General features: G+C 36.4%; 2 protein-coding genes across 2 annotated transcripts in view; both read left to right on the top strand.

Annotated features, from left to right (window-relative positions):
- Positions 1-4,369: 4,369 nt before the first annotated feature.
- LOC111470648 lies at positions 4,370-5,770 on the top strand. Its single transcript, XM_023116230.1, has 2 exons — positions 4,370-4,978; positions 5,636-5,770. The coding sequence occupies exons 1-2, from the start codon at positions 4,421-4,423 to the stop codon at positions 5,720-5,722; spliced, it is 645 nt and encodes a 214-aa protein (XP_022971998.1). The 5' UTR covers positions 4,370-4,420; the 3' UTR covers positions 5,723-5,770.
- An 11,469-nt stretch (positions 5,771-17,239) lies between these two features.
- LOC111470630 (la-related protein 6B-like) overlaps positions 17,240-21,464 on the top strand; it is an 18,050-nt gene continuing 13,825 nt past the window's right edge. The window contains exons 1-6 of the mRNA XM_023116204.1: positions 17,240-17,894; positions 20,098-20,179; positions 20,385-20,479; positions 20,596-20,667; positions 20,905-20,984; positions 21,073-21,172. Of these exons, the coding sequence (XP_022971972.1) occupies positions 17,346-17,894; positions 20,098-20,179; positions 20,385-20,479; positions 20,596-20,667; positions 20,905-20,984; positions 21,073-21,172 (978 nt within the window). The 5' untranslated portion in view covers positions 17,240-17,345. The remainder of the gene's footprint in view (positions 17,895-20,097; positions 20,180-20,384; positions 20,480-20,595; positions 20,668-20,904; positions 20,985-21,072; positions 21,173-21,464) is intronic.

Raw genomic sequence — 21,464 nt, 5'->3', positions numbered from 1 at the left:
AACAATTAATGGCGGAGTAAGCTTCATCAATAAATAAGAAATTCTATGCAATGTTTTATGACAAGATCGAGTAATGAGAATTCCTAAAACTCGAGTTTGAAGCTTTTAGATTATGAGTTTTTCTTTCTCGAGTTTCTTCGAAATTTGAGGGCTATGGTTAATCATTTTTCCTCTTACCAACTCCTCATTTTCCCTCCTACGAACTCCTACACATTCCATATGGGACTTCAAATAAGTTTCATGAAGGAGTCGGAGATTGATAAATTTTAGAACATCCCAACCAACAAAAAGTTTTCTAGGTTATTCGGAACAAGAACATGTTTTTCGACAAACTTTGGAAGAGTATCACTCGAGTTAAAAAATTTTAATGCTAACATTATAGAATGTTAAGATTACATCTGAAAATTAGTAGTTGTTAGACAAGGTTAAGTAGCTAAACCAAGTAATGATCTAAAATGACCATAATGCCCTTAAGGTAACTTACCTTCGGTTCATAATCCAAATGACCACCAAATATTATCAAACTTTATGAGATACCTTATTCCATGATTTCTAAGGATTTTGTTAGGTTTTAGAATCATTAGATTATGTTTATGGCTTGAACCAAGTTTAGGATGCAAAATGACCAAAATGCCCCTACGACGGTTATCTTTGGTTTGAGACCTAAATGACCTCAAAATACCATGTAACTTTATAGTAGACCTTATTTCACAATGAGTAATGAGTTTGTAAATTTTTAAAGTTATTGAGATACGTTTAGAAAAACACAGAATTAGGATGTAAAATGACCAAAATGTCCCCAAGACTCTTTAAGATATTTCAAGGTCTAAACATCCTCTAAACGACTCAATACTTTTGGTAAGGTCTAAATATAAGAACATAAAGATATATTCAAGATTTTAAGTTATTCAAAGAAAATTTGGACCTAAACTAAGTTAGGGTCTAAGAAAACCTTGATCCTTATTCAAGATCCAAGACCCTTCTAGAATTATGACTTCATGTTATTTTTTATGACTCATACATGTTACCGATGGGTTCATAATTTATAAGATTTAAGAAGAGCTTAAGAATGTATGCTATGACCTATGCCACAAGAAATTAAGAACCCTAGACATTTATAAAATTAAGAATAATTAGCCCGTATAGGACTCCAAGGAAAGAAACTTGAGGGATTCAAGTAAGGACAAGGATCTTAAGAAAATTACTTCTATATCCTAACAAGTAATTTTATGGACAAGGTATTTTGGAAAAGAAATGGAAAGGAAAGGAAAGATTGAGCTTAAACGACAAAATTGTCATTTTTTCAATTGGGTAGGAACTTTCCAATTTTTAATTGCTTGTCTAGAAGGAATTTCAAATGCTCAAGGGAAAGATGATCTTCTCCCAAGAATCAGAACCTCCACAATGACCTAAGGCACAAAATCTATCGAATCTAGAAAACCAGTCACTCGATCTCCTCTAAAATTGGGCACAATCTAGAACGTTCATAGATCACCACACCTAACGGTGAGAATTCAAATTGAAAGCTGGTAGTTCGTTGATCAAAGAGGATATTTTCAATGGATTATCTAGAAAATTCAATCTCCAAAACACGAAAATTCTGGAGGTTTCAATGTCGGTGTATGCTTCCCCTATAAAGTCTGAAGTTAGAGCAATAGTATGGAACAAGAATCGAGTTGAATCGAGCTTTCCTTGGTTTTTTTGAACTTTAACCCTCTTCTAGATTGGTTCTCATTAAATGTTTTTTTATGGTTCCAGAAACTAGCACAATAAGAAATCTGTGTAAGAAAATTTGAGGTAATTCGGATACTAGAAGCTCGCGAACGGAGGTCCCGAACGTCACCTACAAGGTAAATTGCCATCTTAGACTTTTCTTAAGAGATACTTGTAGGAATCGCTTAAATTTTTATATGAGAGAAAAACACCAAGAACTGAGAGTTAATACCCTAAATCGATTAAATTGCTTAAAATTTAAATAACATTAAAATAACCCATTAAATGAACTTCGCTACCTATGAATTTTCAATAATGAGTATATTATGGCATGTTAAGATTATATATGAAATTTGGTGGTCGTTCGATAAGGATAATTAGCTAAACCAAGTAATGATGTCAAATGACCATAATGCCCCTAAGGTAATTTACCTTCAGTTCATGACCTAGATGACTTCTGAATGCTATGAAACTTTGTAATAGATCTTATATTATGATGTTTGATGATATTTTGAAGTTTGAAAGCCATTGGAACACGTTAAGTATAAAACTCAAGAATTATGAGTAAAATGAGCAAAAAGCCCATACGACTACTTATGATATTTGAAGGTCTATACGTGCTCCAAATAACCTACTACTTTCTATGAGGCCTATTCTTAAGGACATGAAAAGATTAGATTAAGTTTGAAACCTGAATCAAGTTAGGACTCAAGTAACACCTCAAGACTCTTCTAGAACCCTCTAATAAATTTATTATGACTCTAGGCCTTTCTAGAATAACTAAGGCTTGTTATTATGATAGGTTCATATGTTTATGAATGTATGTTTCAACTTATTGTATCAAGGAATTATAAAATTTAGAAACTTACAAAGATTGATAACTAACGACAATACTCACAAGCTCTACAACTACCAAGGTAAGAAGAATGCTAGGTACCACTCAAGGATAAGGGACCAAGGTACTTAGACACAAAAACTCAAGAAACTCTTAAGATCTCCCACGGTGCAACATGTTTATGACTCAGACTACGCTGCTTGGAACGTGTGAAGCCTAGAGCATATATATTCATACTAAATTGTTCATGTGGAGGCACGTAAGTGAAGATGTCCTATACAATGATTTGTATCAAATTGGACCACGAAATATTTGATCTATCTTTACAAATTCATCAATAGAGAAGGTTAATATTTCTTTTGATAATCATATGTGACTTGATTTCAATCTTAGGTGAGTTGTGAACTATGAGATCCTACATCGGTTGGGGAGGAGAATGTAGCATTCTTTGTAAGGGTGTGAAAACCTCTCCTTAGTATACGCATTTTAAAAACCTTGAGAGAAAGTCCTGGAAAGCCTAAAGAGAACAATATTTGCTAACGGTGGGCTTGGGTTGTTAGAAATGGTATCAGAGCTAGACACCAGGTGGTATGCCAGTGAGAACGTTAGGCCCCACATCAATTGGAGAAGGGAATTAGTGCCAACGAGGATACTTGGACTCGAAGGGAGGTGGATTCCGAGATTCACATCGGTTGGGGAGAATAACAAACCATTCTTTATAAGGGTGTAGAAATCTCTCCCTAGTAGATGTCTTTTAAAAATCTTGAGAGAGGCTGGGAAGGGAAAGCCCAAAGACAACAATATATGTTACTGGTGTTACCTATTATACTTTGTTCTTTAATTTGCTCGAGTAATAATACCGATTGAGAACATGTGAACATAATTATATGAAACTGAATTCAATCCATTTAAAATATAAACACTTATGGATTGCAATAAATATTTTGGGTAAAAAAAAAAGTTAAGCCATGTTATTGTTGGAGGGTTGTCATTTTGAATAACCAATCAACTTCGTCTCTTGAAACTTATTGTAATTCTGCTAATGAGAATTTAGCTACGAACATTATCTACGTTGGAGACAGCTACCTTTGGGATTTCGACAAGAATTTTTCCTAGTGCTTTCGAATCAATGTCTATTAATGACAATTTATGATATATGTATTGTATTTCAATTCTAGTTTTCAACAAGTATAACTATTATTGTTAGATCCCGCATCGGTTGGAGAATGAAACGAAACATTTCTTATAAATGTGTGGAAATCTATCTTTAGTAGACGCGTTTTAAAACCGTAAAGCTGACAACGATATGTAACGGGCCAAAGCAATATTTAGAGGAAACCTTGTCATTAATTTTAGATGAAAACGGTTATATTTTGTTTAAAAAATACTATTCAACTTTCAAGAGGGTTTCAAAGTACCTTTCAACGTTTAAATTGTTTCAAAAAGGTCATTGTAACATACTATTACCGTTAGTACCACGTTTAAAAAATATTCATAAATTTTCAAGAGTAACATCCATCAAAAAGTTTGGAGATAATCTAGGAGGTGTTGATAGACTATTTTTATCTAATATATTGACTATAACAAATTTTTTGAAATTTTTAATAAGGTGAATGGTGTTAACGGTAGTTTTAAAATTCAAGAATATTTTTTAAACATAATACGATCGAAAGTGCATATTTAAATTTTTTTTAGAAGGTCTATAGATATTAATAAAACTTTTTAAAACTTTAAATATTTTTAAAATATGAAAAGTTAAAAGGTATTTTTGAAATAAAATAGTAACTATGAAAGAAACTTCATCGTACAAATATTGAGTCCACAATTTGGAGTGTTGCTGCACAACCCGTTGAAGTTGAAACCCGAAAAGACATGCCGTCATCAAGAGGCGCCACCCACAGCCGCCCTCCGTACATCCCCAGATCCTCCTCCTCCGCCTCCTTCAAGGGCTGCTGCTGCTGCCTGTTCCTCCTTTTCTCCTTCCTAGCTCTCTTAATCCTCGCCGTCGTCCTCGTTGTCGTCCTCGCCCTAAAGCCAAAGAAGCCCCAATTCGATCTCCAGCAGGTGGGCATCCAGTACATGAACATAACCACTCCCAATCCCACCGCCGCCTCCCTTTCCCTCAACATTCGAATGATTTTCACCGCCGTTAACCCCAACAAAGTGGGAATCAAGTACGGGGAGTCTCGGTTCACGGTCATGTACCGAGGGATTCCACTTGGGAGAGCCTCAATTCCCGGATTCTTTCAAGACCCCCATAGCCAACGCCAGGTCGACGCCACCATCGCCGTCGATCGTGTCAGCCTCCTCCAAGCCGACGCCGCTGATTTGATCCGTGACGCCTCGTTAAACGACCGTGTGGAGCTGAGGATTCTCGGCGACGTTGCCGCTAAGATCCGCCTCTTGTCCTTTGATTCCCCCGGCGTTCAGGTAACACTAATCTCTCTAAGGACATCCTTGTAATTTCATCCTTCTAATGCTCTGCCCCTGTCCTGTCCTGTCCTTCCCTGCCCTATTGTCTCTGCCATTTGTCCCCCATTTTAATGCTCTTTTCCCCACATTTCTAAATCCTCAAGGCCACATTATGCATGATTAGAAAAGATTTAGATATAGATAGTTGTACTAAAACCCAATTTCGATCTAGCTAAACTCATTGGAACGAAAACCCAATTTCGATCGAGCTAAACTCATTGGAACGAAAACTCAATTTCGATCGAGCTAAACTCATTGTAACGAAAAACCAATTTCGATCGAGCTAAACTCATTGTAACGAAAACCCAATTACGATTGAGCTAAACTCATTTTAACAAAACCCCTTTGATGTATGATTGTATTATAGGGTAATACAAACCATGAAAAGGATTTGTGTAAAGAACGAGCAACAGAAGTGAGATTGAAAGTATTATCTAACCGTATACAAGCTATGAGTTTAAAAAATATGATCAATTCAGACTAACCCACTCAAACTATAAAAATTGAGCTGTATTAGATTTATTTATTTTTTGATTGAAAATCGCGAGATGACATTTTTTTTAATCGAGTCAATCAGATCAATTTGAATGACTTATGGATGAATCTTTGGTTTAGGTATCGGTGGATTGTGCAATTGTGATTAGTCCAAGGAAGCAGTCTCTCACATACAAGCAATGTGGTTTTGATGGCTTAAATGTATGACTCACTCTCTCTTCCCTTTACATCCAAAAAAAATTCTTTCATTACTTTCGCCTTTTAACCCCTTCGTTTCGGCTCCTAAATAATTAGGTCATTCGGTCCTTATCGACAACTCGAAGGGCTTAAATGGATGAAAATTTAGAGACTATAATATGTGGATAAAAACTTATATTTATAAAATTGAATGTTGTAATATAGTGGAGTAAATTATATAAATGAAATATAATTATAAATTTTAAACAATATTAATAATTTATTAAAATAATAAAATAATTTAAAATGTATATATAAAATAATTATTACAATGAAATACTTATTTTTTTTTTATTAATTATAGTTTATTATTATTAATTATAATTATAATTTGAATCAATTAATTATACCCCTATAATATATCTAATTAAAAAATAAATTAGACTTACTAAAGACAATGGGAAAATATAACTCTTAAATGAATCTCATTTATAACATATACTTTGAAAACATTCAGAACAGCCTTAAATTTCTAGAAAACATTGTCGGTCTTACGTGTTTCAAACAAAAACGCTGGAATTTAAAATAATAAAAATAATTCTAAAATAAAATAATTTAAATAATGAAATTCTAGTCTCCTATTCTAACCTAAGATTAGGAAATTAAATATGTGACTATCCTATGCACATGTCACAGTCTCTATTTGTGATGCCGCTTTCATCCGTACATGAGCGTTTTGTCTTTACCTGAAAAAATGATATGACACATATCTTGAGTATCGAAGAATACTCGGTAAGTGACTCCACTATAGGGGCCATGTTAATGCAAACACATGCAATCATGCTTTTGGGACCTATCTTTATTTTCTAGGGGTGGTCTCCAATTTCGGACTAATTTGGATGTGTAGTACTTCCCTACTCATGACCCACACGTCGAGTGTGAATCCTCAGGGGGCTTGCACACCCCTTGGACCATCTTCGGTCAAGCTAATCTGTAACAACGTCTGGAGGTTAGCTGAACCCCTTGGTGTCATGCTCCCCATGAACACACTCATCATCATATTGTGCGTGTCCGCACTCATCGTCTTTGAGGAAGTATCCCTATGCTTATGAACATATAACATGTATGAGATCCCTCTAATTTCCATCGTATTATTTCTTCTGACACAACCATCTAGTCTCATCTATTTGTTACACTAACACATACTCGTTAATATTTATATTAATATCATTCTCATGCTCTTAAGGTTGTGTCCTATGTCGGTCTATCGACATGATGCAATATGGCACTCATCATCATAAAATATACTTAACATGGAAAACATCAACATATTAAGATAAACATCATGCAATCATCATACTCATCATAATGCCATCAAATGCATCAAACATATCGTGTTCGTCATGCATCGGAACATAAATCATGTACATATAACATGCATCATAGCTCAAACATCATACTCATACATCATCATACTCTCGCTCTCTCTCCCTCTCTCTCTCCCTCCCTCCCTCCCTCCCTGCCGAGGGGTTGTAACATCCCTGCTGTCTTTTGTCTAGGAGCTTTCACTTATTGAAAAACTAAGCACTTGCTCACAAACTCGACAATGTCTCTCCTCATGCTCCTCCACCAGAAGTGATGTTTTAAATCTTGGTACATCTTATTACCTTTTGGGTGCATGGCAAATGACGAGTTGTGCGCTTCCGTCAGTATCTCTTTCTTTAGCTTCTCTATTGTCGAGAGACACAGGCATCCCTGATACAATAGTCCTTCATCTAAGGACTTCAAGAATTCGTCACCTGGACTCTCAGCGAACTGGCTTAGGATTTTGTTGGGAGGTAATAATTCTCTGCCTAAGCGTAGGTTGTACTATGAGTCAAGCCAATTGTGCTATGGCTCCCTCGGCCGCTACAGCTATATTGGCTCGCTCGAAATCTCTTTGTACGCTTACTTCCCTCGTAATGAGGACCGACAAGTGGGTCGTCTTTCTACTTAGGCATATGCGACCACATTTGTTTATCCAGTGTGGTACTGGATATCTACATCATAATCCTTCACCAATTCTAGCCACCTCTTTTGTCTAATGTTTAACTCTTTATGAGTGAAGAAATATTTTAAACTCTTGGGTCGGAAAAATTTGGGATTTCTCTCCATACAATTAATGTCACCAAATTTTTAGCGCAAACACTACGACGGCCAACTCTAAGTCGTGGGTAGAGTAGTTCTTTTCGTATTTCTTTAGTTGACAGGACGCATATGCATCGACTTTTCCGTGTTGCATTAACACACATCTCAATCCCTTCTTGGATGCAACATTATAGTTCATGTAGCCTTCTGAACTCTCGGTACTAGTGCGGTTAGCAATCTTTCTTTTAGGTTCTGTAAGCTTGCCTCACAAGCATCGTTCCATGTAAATGGTACCCCCTTTCTCGTTAGCTTTGTTAAAGGCGAGGCTATCCTAGCAAAATCCTACACAAACCTTCAAAAGTATCTCGCCAATCCTAGGAAACTTCGTACTTCTGTTACTGTAGTTGGTTGTTCCCACTTAATGACTGCTTCGATCTTCGTGGGATCTACGGATATACTGTCTTTTGACACCATGTGTCCTAAGAAAGCGACTTGTCGTAACCAAAATTCGCACTTTGAGAACTTGGCATACAACTTGTTCTCTATTAGGGTGGTTAACTTTTCGGAGGTGTTCTTGGTGTTTTCTGTCTGTTTTCAAGTACACTAGCATGTAGTCAAGGAACAAAATCACAAATGTGTCTAGATAGTTCTTGAATACTCGGTTCATTAACTCCTAAACACAGTTGGGGCATTGGTGAGGCCAAATAACATTACTACGAACTCATAGTGACTGTATCTTGTCCTAAACGCCATCTTTGGTAAGTCTTTTTCGTTGATCTTAGTTTGGTGATAACCAGACCGAAGGTCTATCTTAGAAAATATTGTTGCCTCTCTGAGTTGATTGAATAGGTCTCTATTCTAGCAGAGGATATTTGTTCTTTATGGTTCTCTTGTTTAGCTCTCTGTAATTGATGTATAGTCACATCAATCTGTCTTTCTTTTTAACAAACAACACTAGCGCACCCCATGGGGATACGCTAGGTCGAATGAAACCTTTATCTAGAAAGTCTTGTAATAGTGCCTTGAGTTCCTTCAACTTCGCTGGCGCCATACGATAAGGTGCTTTGGAGATAGGCCCAATTCCCAGCTCGAGTTCGATAATGTAGTCAACCGCTCGAGAATGGGGTATTTCAGGTACGTCTTCCAGAAATATATCTGAGAACTCATTACTATGGGTACGTTTTCTAGGATCTTTTTTTCTCTTACATCTATGACACATGCTAATATAGCTCATCTGCCTTGACTAGTCTCTTTGCTTTCATCATCAAGACTACCTTTGGAGTAGCCTTGGTACTTGTTCCTTTAAATTTGAAGGTAGGTACCACCAGTGGTGAAAATTTTACTTCCTTTTTTGTGACAGTCTATATTGGCACGGTTTTCAGCTAGCCATTCATGCCTAGTATGACGTCAAAGTTTGTCATGTTTACCACTATCAGGTCTACGCTTAGAATTTGGTACCCCACGATTACTTGGCCATTCTTTACTCTATCTCTAGCTACTAAGTCTACCCTGCAAGGGTGATTTACAGACATTTCATGCAATAAGGGTTCTAATTCGAACCCTGCTTGTACAACAAAAGGCATAGAAATAAAGGAATGTGTAGAACCATAATCGAATGAGGTAAAAGCAACATGACCTAAAACAGATAGTGTACTTGTCACCATGGCATCAAACTTCCCATTATCCTTGCTAATGGAAGTGTAAGCCTTAGCTTGAGCTCGCGGTTGCGCTAGTTGATCTATCTGCTCTACTGCTCTAGGCAGTACAACAGGTTGTGGCGTGACTAGTGGTGGTGCAAGAGGTGGCAGCGCAACTTGTGGTACGACTTTGGTAGTGGTGTAGACCAACCCAATCTCTGATCCTTCTCGAGGTGGGCTCTCTTTTGCCACACCTCGTCTTCTTTCACTAAGAGGGGGTCGTCCCCTTCCTCGTCTTCCTCTTCAACGGTCTCTAGGTGGCATGGTTCTATAAACCAAGATAAGGTTAGTTAAGTCTAAGGCTTTATTAATATGCATGTATATTAAAAAAAAATACATGTATTCACATCATAGTGCCAAAGAAATAAAACACTCAACATGCTATACATCACATCATACTCGTCAAATAATACATGAAATACCACAATAATTTCAGTAATATTAACAGAAAATGCATGCGAGTTTGAAAACGCTTCTCTTTTCTTATTTTATGCAAGGCGTACCTGACGGTGACGGGCTCCTTCCTCGTCTTCCTCTTCAATGTTCTCTAGATAACATAGTTCTAGAAACTAAGACAAGGTTACTTAAGTCTAAGACTTTATTACTATGCATGTATATTAAAAAAAAAAAAAAAATACATATACCAACATCACATCATAAATACTCAACATGCTATACATCACATCATACTCATTAAATAATACACGTAATAACACAATAATTTCACTAAAAGCTTCTCTTTTCTTATCTTATGCAAGGCGTACCTGACAGTGATGGGACATTGACGTTGGGACCGTGCAACGTTCTTAGATGTAGGCTAGTCTACCTAATCTAACTCTGATACCATTTGTAACGGCCCAATTCCATCACTATCAGATATTTTCTTCTTTAAACTTTCTCTTTTGGGCTTACCCTCAAGGTTTTTAAGATGCATGTACTACGGAAAAGCTTTCACACTCTTATAAACAGTGTTTCGTTCTTTTACGAACTGATGTCTGATCTCACCTAATATTTAGAAAAAAAGAAGAAAGATTGATTTATAAATGAATTATTAAAACTGATTTTGCTTTCCACTTTTTAAAATGATTGTCAAACATTACAATGGATTTAAATTATGGAGCACAGATAAAAAGACAAATTTTTTAAAGAAAAAGTTGTAAGAGAAAAGTTTACTTTTTAAGGACGACAAAATATTTTTAAAATTTGAACTTGAATTTAAAAATAAAATATCTGCATTTTGAAATTTTAAATTCATTAGAAAACATGTTTCTAATATTAATAAGAAAAGATTTATATCCGAACTAAGTTATATAATTAAAATTCTACCATAATCAATTTAAATATTTAAACATTTTTACATAATTTGATTAATACTATATTTTATTTTATTTTCAAGATTAAATTAATTTATATTTTCTCTTATTTTTAGGTATTAGTTGATAAGTTATATCCTATTTAAAAGTTGTGAATATTAATGAAGATCGCATTTCTCATTCTTTACGCATAATTTCCATATATATATATAACAACTGCAAACGAGACGGAGAATGGCCCGAATAAGACCTCAATGACTAATCTTGGAAGCGGCTGGCCAAGGGCAGACACAGTCATGACTCAAGAAACTACTATTTGTATTGCTTGGGATTTCTTGAATGATAAATTGACGGAGAGTATTTGAGTAGTCAATCTATTCCTAAAATTTCTCACATTTTTCTTAAAATATCTAAATTATTTTCTTAAATTTATTTCTAAAATCCTAAATCATAAATATAATTACTCGTAATGGTTGGGTTTAGCACTATCGAGCTAGTGGCATTTTAACCAGAAGGGTCAACCTCTTAGCAGTTAGTTAAGGACATTTGGGTAGACCCAGGCCATGGCAGTGGCTAACAGCTACTAGATCACCCAAAACGCCACAGCGTATTTTAAATTTTATCCTTTCTCTCTCTTGTTCGCTTTTTTTTTTTTTTTTTTAATACTATTTTCTCAATTAAATCTCCGCCCTTCATTTTTTACTTACCTACATCCAATGGACCTTATTAAATTTGTAGAATCCTCCTACAAAGGTTCTTCCTCCACCAATTAAAAGTTTAAGTTGATTAGAAGTTAGATAAGAAAGGTAAAAGTATGAGCCTTAAAATAAAGAATTAAATAAGAAAGCGGTAATCTACCCGTGAATTTCCTCTTGTAAGATTATATTTCGAATACTCTATTCGGTCAAATCTCTAAATTGGAGGTATATTGAGTTGGTTCATTCTTATCTATGTAAATCAAAAGACAAGTCGGCACAAGCAGAAGTTCACAACTCACTCAATATTAAGATCGAGACATACATGATTATCCTAAAAATATTAATCTTCTCCATTAACAGATTTATAATAAGAGATTAAATATTTCGAGGTCTAATCTTATACGTAATCATTGTATTGGAAACCTTCTATAAAGCTGGAGTGAAGTTGGAAACAAAAAAAGAAGGGCAAAAATGTAATTTTACATTTACATCTCCTTGTACAAAATTTCGATCAACAAACAGTTGGCTAGAATTAGATTTTCTCTTACTTATTAAAGATTTGGAATTTTGTTCTATATTGAGTCACACACTATCAAGCTTGATTGAATGACTTTGATGTAATTACAAAAAGAATTTGTTAAAGCTTATAAATGACAAAGATGATTTTCTAATAACCAAGTTATATAAAAATAAAAATAAAAATAAAAAAATCTCAGTGTCGTCGTCGGAAAACGCGAGAATTTTGGTGACCGTCGAAATTCTCTTGTCCCCACACCGCTCCCACCTGCCCTTCAGCCATAGAGAAACACGAGCTAGAGAGAGAAAATCGAAGTGTGTTAAGCAATCTTATATGACGACATGTGCCTAGTGACACCAGTACGTGTCCTTTATGCTTCATAATTATGACGTATGACGTATGATCTATGATGTATAATGACATGTATGAGTTATATGATGATGTATGATGATGTTTAATGATGTGTTATGATTATTATGACGTATTTCGATAGCATTATGATGATAATGTATGATTATGACAATGCATGATGTTATTTTCCTTAATTTGATGTATTTTTCACATTGAGTTGAGATGCAATAGTAATGTAAGGATGAAACTAGTATGTTTTAATCATAGGTCCCTAGAGCATTATTGCATGTGTTTGCATCTCTTCACGACCCCTATAGTGAGGTCACTTACTAAGTATTCTTTGAAATACTTCTCTCTCTTTCCCTTTTATGGCGTTGGTTTGGTTCGTAGAGGTCCGAATCTTCAGATCCGAGAAGGTACACAAAGGTTGAACGTAGATCCTTCTCTTCCGAGGGTGTACGTCGAGTATGGAGCATCGACATTTGTCCAATGTGTGTATAGGTCTCTGAGATATTTTTTGTGGCATAAATTGAAGGTTGTGTTTGGTTTTTTTCCCTCGTCGGAGTTTTATCGGGTTTCTCCTCTCTCCCCTTTCTCTCCATTTTTTCTCTCTTTTGCAGGTAGTCAGTGTGCGTTCGAGATAGCTGACAATTTCACTCCTATATACATATCATGAACATTGAATGCAGAAATACTTATTTAAACTCTCATAAAACGTCATCTTCATCTTAAAATAAAGTCATGGACTTACATGTTTTGAAAACACCTTTAAAAAACGACATAACAAAAGACTAAATAAAATAAATAAACGTTTAAATTAAAAACATCCTATTCTAGCCCAAGTCTAAGAAAATAAATATGACTACCTTATACATGTATCATGGTCTCGAGTTGCGATGCTATCGTTAGCCGTACAGGAACGCCTTGCTTTAACCTAAAATAGAGGTAGCACATGACTTGAGCATTTAAAGAAATACTCAGTAAGTGACCCACTATTGGGGGTTAAATGCAAGAACATGTGAATGCAATGACGAGACCTATCATATCAGTCTATTTTCCTTAGACACTATCCTAACATGCAGTTTGGATGTGTATTATATACTCTACACACACCCTATACGTGTGAGTATGGACTCACTAATCAGTTCGTACCCCAATGGACCCCTTTTCTTGTCGGGCAAGCTTGCTCTAGTAGCTCCTTATTCGGACACCCATTAGAATTCGTAACCATCACGGTAGCATTATGTAAAACATAATGATACTTCACATGCCTAGTGGTGTACGCGTTCATACTTTCGTGATGGAATAAGAGTATTCCCCAATGCATGAACACACATAATGCATGAGGTCTCAATATCTTTCCGTTTTTAACATTATTAAATATAACTCTGTTATCGTTTTTCATTCATATCATACCATTTCTGAGTTGATCCAAATTTTGTATAAGAAATGTTAATCTTTAATTCAACGGTTGCTCCAAAGAAAAAACTTTGATAGTTGGCGGAGTACTAAGATGCGAGCGAAAATAGTAGAAATCCTGGTAGAGAAGACGAAGCCCTATGGGTCGACCCAAATCCGTGACCCGATCCGCTTTCCTTCAACCCAACAATAGTCGCGACCCAAATCCATTCGGCCCAGTCCGATTCCTGCAGTCACAAGACACCAGCGATCCACACTCCAGCCCGATCCACCTACACTCGATTCCCTTCAGCTAAAATCCTCAGCAGCCCAACGCCTCGGCGCAGCCCAAATCCACTCCAGCCCAAAATCGCCTGCACCAAACCCGTGACCGGACCCACAGCCCGTCTGTGACCCGCGCCTCGACCCGAATTCAGCCATCACATGCGACAACCTCTTGTTATGCCACATGTCACCGTCTGAAGCGAAAACTCCCTCAGCTCCGACAACTTAAATGGCTCGGCGGCGACTCTCGACTCAAGCACGTGTCTTGGCTCGGGAAACCTATTTTTTGTCCGTTCTGCACGGTCCTAACCCTCCAAGACCTGTTTTCGGGCTCAATTAAGGTAAATAAGGTCGTTTTAATGCCGTACTTCACCATGTCAATTTGAATTTATAATTATTATTGTGAGATAGTAACAAAGCGATGAAAAACCTAATAGGAAACGACGACCAACGATAACATAAGACACTTTCGAGGAGCGGGAAGCTTACGTTAAATTAATTAGGGAGTATGTCGGCTAAGGCCAACCAAGTAAACGACCTGTAGGTTATGTATGTATATTATCTATTGCAAGCGCCGTAGTTACGCACGTGTCATAAAATGTATGTTTAGACCGTTATGATTTAATACGTAAATGTTATGCAATGTGAACGTTACGCTGTCTTTGAATGAATTGATATTTGTTATAAAGTTGTGTGATATTTTATTCTCGGATTGTATTATGTGACTGTTATGGTACTTACTGTATGATTTGTACGTTATGAACTGATATGTTGAAAGATGAAAACCTTATGTTATGTCTTGTAAATTGCATGTATAGCATGAAATGAATGACATGAAGAACGATAAATAACATGAAATATAACCCTGACATAACATGAATGATATAATAACTGATATGAGAAACGGTATGATATAAATACAATGATAGCGGGAGTCATATTTAATAATGTTGAAAATGAAAAAATATTGGGTCCTCATGCATTAATATGCGCACATGCATTAATGTGTACTCATGCATTGGAGGATACTTCTATTCCTTCACGATGATACAGATGCATATACCACTAAGCAAGAGAACGACCATTATGTTTTATATAATGCTGCTGTGAGGACTACTACTTCTAACGGGTGTCTGACATAGAGAGTTACCAGAGCATGCTCGCCCAACAAGGAAAGGGGCTCATCGGTGTGCGAACTGATTGGTGGGTCCACACTCACACGTGTGGACCATGTGTAAAGTATAAAGTACAAATCCAAGCTGTACGTTAGGATAGTACTGTAGGAAAATAAACTGTTATGATAGATCCCGTCATTACATTTGCATGTCCTTGCATCATAACCCCGATAGGGGATCACTTACTGAGTATTTTTAAAATACTCAAGCTTCGTGCAACTACATTTTTCAAATAAAGGTAAGACGTCCTTGTAAGGTTGACGGAGGCATTGCAACTCTAAGACCATGACACATGCATAGTATAGATTCGCATTTCAAATTTAATAGTATAGGTTGAGTTGTATTTACTTTTGATAATAGTATATTTTAGTATAAGTTGAGTTATATTTGCATTTAATAAAATATAAGTTGAGTTGTATTTACATTTAATAAAGTATAAATTAATATAAATTGAGTCGTATTTATATTTAATAGATCATAATATAGAGCATTTAATTCAGTAATATTTTTCATTCTTTCCTTCCTATTTGTTTACTCCAAAATAATAAAAGAGATATTAGATTAATTTTGAATTTATGATAAAAGTTCATTAAATTAATTCTACATGGTTAAATGTTTTAACAATAGCCTTAGGTTAAATAAAAAAATTTAGGGTCGTTACATATTTGGTGGGTTGGACTGAACGTGAGTTATGTTTGTGGGTTGCATCCGACTCAACCCAACACTTGTGGGTCTTTTCTTCTTCACCCGAAACATAATTCTATTTGCTCTTCTCCTACAACGAATGCACAATGACAACGGTGGTCCTCCAGCGACTAAGCTACAACGATGACCCTTATTTCAGTGGTGCGACAACGACAATGGCTCTCTTGAAACAACCAATTAATGGTGGTTTGAAAGAAAATCAAAGGAAAATCAACAAAAAAAAAAAAAAATTTGAATGGAGAAAGGAATTTGACTAGCAAAACGAGGCAATTTTTTGAACAACGAGAATCCTCGCGATTGGTCCAAGGGTTAAATTAGATTTTGAGTTCCGTCTATAGGCCAAGACTCGAATTAGGAAGAGGGGTTCTTGTAATTTCTAAAGCTCTTATTTTTGCAACTTTAGCTGCAACCGAGTATATGGAGTAGTTCATAATTCCTATCAATATCTACTAACAAATAAATAAATAATATTAATTATCCTACAAAATTTACAAAATAAAAAAGAAAAAGACTAAAATGCCAAGGTGCATTGCTTAGGTATTCTACCATTGATTTAGGGATTAGAGGGTCGTTGTGATGTCCCACATTGGCTGTGGAGGAGAACAAAACACTTTTTCTAAAAGAGTGAAATTCTTCCCCTAGCAGAAAGCATTTTAAAGCCTTGAGGGGAAACCCGAAAGAGAAACCTCAAAGAGAACAATATCTGTTAGCGATGGGTCTGGGGCGTTACTAATGGTATCAAAGCCAAACACCGGATGATGTGCTAGTCTTCTTGCTATTCCCCAAAAGAGCGTAGACATGCGGTGTGCCAATAAGGACGCTGGACCCTGAAGGAGGTGGATTTGGAAGGGGTCCCACATCGATTGGAGGAAGAAACAAGTTTCAACGAGTACGTTGGGCCCTAAAGGGGGTGGATTGTGATGTCCCACATTGGTGGAGGAGTTGTTCAAGACTAAGGGAGACGAAAGAAAGACAAGAACTCTTTAGGACCATTTTCTCGGTATTGAGTCGATTTTTTCCCTCCAATAAAAAAAGGAAATTTATTAAAAAAGAAAAAAGATTAATTACATTAATTTGAGAATATTTATGTTAATGGAAAAAAAAGAATGGCCAAGGATAGGAAGAAAAAGTAGTATAAATAGTGGTGAAGTGATTCTCTTGAATCGAGAAATCTTCTCCCTCAGACTTCAGTGGCCTTCTTCGCCCTCAATGGGTTTTTTTTTTTTTTTTTTAATTTTAATTTTATTTTAGATTTAATTATATATATATATATATATACTAAAATTTATTTTCTTCTTCTTGTTCTTCGTTGTCAGAGGCAGAGGACACTCTCTGTCCTTCTCGGACTCGATCTCGAACTCCATAGCCATCCCTTTCCTTCCACCAGATGGCTCAACATTCTTCCTCCTCTTCCCTTTCCCCTTCCCAATCCGATCCATCTCTATCTCGCAACTCTTCTCTCAGTCGTCTCAACGCGCAGGCTCCTGAGTTCGTTCCCACTCGCCCCTCCTCTCGTTCCGATCTACAACCGCCGCCACACTCCGCCGCTGGCCCTGCTCCTCCTCCGCCCAAGCAATCGCCTCGGATTCTGATCCCTTCTCCTCCGCCTCCTCCGCCGGCTATGATGCATGTTTATCCTCCCCCTCCCCCGGGATCTCCCTTCCATGTTCCCATTCAGAGCCCTGTCCCTGTCCCCACTCATGTGGTTTCTCTTCAGAATCATCACTATCACCGTCATCATCGTCACCACCATCATTCCCATCATGTTCCTGTGCTTTATCACCCTCATAATCCTCAGTATTATGCCGACAATGGCGGATTTCATGACCCGGACACGGTCGTGCAGCAAGCTCAGAAGCCTCAGGTTGAGACTGACTATGCTGCTCCATCTAGAAGTAAACTCACTGAGGACGTTTCTTTAAAGCTTTTGAATCAGGTTGCATTCTATTTTTGACTAGATCCTTTATGTTTATTCTCTTCTCTCTATGTCAACAGTTTGTTATCTGCTTGCTTCTTCAATAATTACTTTGGTATGAAGCTGAGTTTCATATTCATTCATCAGTCGAATTTGTATGGATTTGCTGCGTGGGTTAATTTATGAAGCACCGTAACTTATGGAGCTATTGTGTTTTGATCCAACGAATTCTGTTGTTTCTTTAGGCACACATTGAGTTAGCTGGAAGTCATGGTTACTTGAAAGGTCTTAGAACTCGCTGGGAATTTTGTTCTGGATTCCCCTTTCCTGTTGTACGAATATTGTCGATATCTGCAACATTTCTGTTTGCTTGAGACTGTTGATAAATGGTAAACTAGGCATAGCTAAATATGATGGTCAAAAAAATTGGAAACCAACTATTTATTGCATACGACATTGAACAGACACAAAAGGTTCATTGGCCCTCGTGTGCACCGAGCATGGACATTTCCTGTTCGATCAATTTTAGTAGGATAGGAGCTGTGGAGACTCTCTCATGTCCAAAGTGTTGCTGTTGGACGTGTATGCATTGATACACTTCAAACCCATGTCTACATGTGATAACTTGTCCAAATTTCCGACAATTTGGGACTCACAAGACGAATTGGTAGAGACATGTTGAGCACACTCTAGGCATGTGGGGACATTTTGAGAAGATAAAAAAATGAAGAAATTATGTTTAAGGTGCTGGTGAAAACCTAGGTTCAGAAAACTGTGTGAGGGACAGGACTTGGGGAATAGTTTTGGGACATCATTGAAGCCCATGAGTTTATCCAATAAACTCCAAGCTTGGCAAACTAACGTAGTAAACATGTCACCTGAATCTAAACCCTCACTCAAAACACATCCCTATTTACCCCTTAAATGACGAGGGCATCTAGAATCCAAGATTGTATAATTACTTAAATATGCTGATGTTTTGGAAGGCTCAACTGTTTTAGTATATTTTATGTCTTTTGTATATAGAAGGGACTGTTGAACATTGAAGACCTTGAAGGTTGCATTATCAATATTTGGTTTTTTGGGATGATAGTTAACATAATAACCACCATAACACACACTTTGGATCATATATCTGCTGAAGAAAACTATGTTGATAGCTAGAGGACGACTTTCCATTGAAGAATATCCATAAAACTAATTGTTTGGTGGCAAGTCACATGAAAGGTGATGTCATGAAAGGACACTTTAAAGCTGTCAGATGGAGATATTCACTCGGAAGTGAATATTCTACATTTATTATATAGCACTCAAGCGATGATTGAAGTAGGTACCTAATGAAGTCTCTTCTGTTCCTATGACCTGACACTAAGTCAAAAAAATGGAAATGGAAGAGGGCTGTGGAACAATGGATTAAAGTACTTGGATATCCTTATTTTAAAGTTGCTTTAGTGGTGAACTGTCCTTTCTGTCTCAAGGTTATGATATAATTCTTAAAACAAGGAGTTGCATCACGTATTTATCTTCTTAGTCTGGAGGTGCTGCTCCAATTGTTTGTATAACTGTGTGGATGTTGGTATCGTTGAAGATAATTAAACTACTGCCCTTCGTTACTGGCAAACTACTGCTTACATTTGGAAATTGATTAAAAATTAAATCTTCTTGTCATCAATAAATACCAAAGCAGCTAGTAATTGTCGTCTTAAGGATCTTGAAGCTGAAATTTTCCCCATTATAGTACTTGCTGTGTCAATAAAATCCAACATTTTGAGGTTTTTGACATTCAGTCCCTGGCTTTTACTTCTGTTGTTATTGAAGTAAATTTATTTTGGAGGTTACTGAGGATTGTCAATTTTAGTTAGTTGGATTATTCCTTAAAGCGTTTGGTGCTCACTATTCCTTGTTAGCAAGGATCAGTTTAAATATTGTGTTAGTTTTGGCATTTCTCTTTGATGATTTTGGAATCAGAAATTTCAATGTTTGTGACCATCAGTTTAGGATATTACTTTTCTACGAGTATGCTTTGAAATTAGTAGAAAGGCATATAAGTTTGCAGGACATTTACAGTCGTTATTAATTAAAAAGTTGAATGGTTGATTTAGTAGGTTAGGTACTTCTGCTATGTTTTCCAATTCCCAATATTAATTGGATATTGCTCTCTATGCCTACTTTTTATTTAACCTTATTTTCTTCATTGAATTCTTTGTAAAACCATGGTTTTTAGGTGGAATATTATTTCAGTGATTTAAATTTGACAACAACTGATCATTTGATGAGGTTCATCAATAAAGATCCCGATGGATATGGTAAGATCCTCTCTTGGCATCTTTATTTGAATTCTTTTAATGTGTGGAACTCCTGCTTTTACCATCCCACCACAGGTGAATTCTTTTGATTAAATTTACAACATAATGAAAATTTAGAATGACCTCTTAGAATTAGGCAACCGAACTTCTTTTTCTATCTCTCCCTCCAAAACACTTCACCTGAGTAAGGTCCATTTTAATTCAGTGCCCATATCGGTTGTTGCATCATTCAAGAAGATTAAGGCTCTCATCAATAGTCACTCTCAGCTAGCCAATATTTTACGAAACTCTTCTAAGCTTGTGAGTATTTTATTTGTGATATTTTAAGCATCTTTCTTTACCATTGTTGTCCTTGAGTTATTCTCAATTCTCTTTCTGGTTGTCCACCTCCTTTTTTTTGTTTCAATATGCTGTAGATGGTTAGTGAAGATGGAAAGAAAGTCAAACGTAAGCAACCACTTTCTGAGTCAGATATGGAGGAGCTGCAAGTAGGGTTTGCTTATTTATTTGTTTTTATTTTTAAAATAATGTTTTAATCAATTTTGTTAAAGTAGTTATACGTATATTTTTTATTTTTTAATAAAAATTTAAAACCTTGTGCATTGGTTCTGTTTCATGTTACAACATGTGGGATGGTTCCATCCCAGTGTCCACAATATGTTATTGACTTACAAACCAATGCATTTAATCTTTGCATGTTGCTTGTTTTACTTGCCCACTGTCAGTCTCGCATAGTAATTGCGGAGAACTTACCTGAGGATCATTGCCACCAAAACCTCATGAAGATATTTTCTGCTGTTGGGAGGTACAAGTGTTAAATGATTTTGTTTGCATGTTCTTCATCTGCTTGCTAAAGTTATATTGAATTATCATGCTGCTTTGTTCTTTGGCAGTGTTAAGAATATTCGAACTTGTCAACCTCAAATCTCAGATAGTGGAGCTTCTTCAACATCTAAATCAGCAAAAGCTGATGGAATGCATTACAGTAGCAAGGTATACTTATTTTCTGTAGCATACGGTATCTGAGCTTTCTGGTGCAATCTTTTTTCTCCATTAACCTCTATCATTGTTGGGACAATGCATTATTTCCTTAAAGTCTCTGTTGTATGGGTTATCCAAAATCTCCATAAGGACGTGTTGCAAATCAGGCGGGGAACGCTGGTTCAAACCCATGAGAACTTGTTCCAAATCTCGTTGGAACACCTGTTTGAATTGGGTTTGAAGTAAATGAACAGGAGAACTTTTTCCCCTATCTGATTTTCAGGACCCCCCCCCCCCCCCCCCC

The sequence above is a fragment of the Cucurbita maxima genome, unplaced genomic scaffold, assembly GCF_002738345.1.
Source record: "Cucurbita maxima cultivar Rimu unplaced genomic scaffold, Cmax_1.0 Cma_Scf00046, whole genome shotgun sequence".
Classification (NCBI taxonomy): domain Eukaryota; kingdom Viridiplantae; phylum Streptophyta; class Magnoliopsida; order Cucurbitales; family Cucurbitaceae; genus Cucurbita; species Cucurbita maxima.
This window is presented reverse-complemented; position numbering and strand designations above follow the sequence as displayed.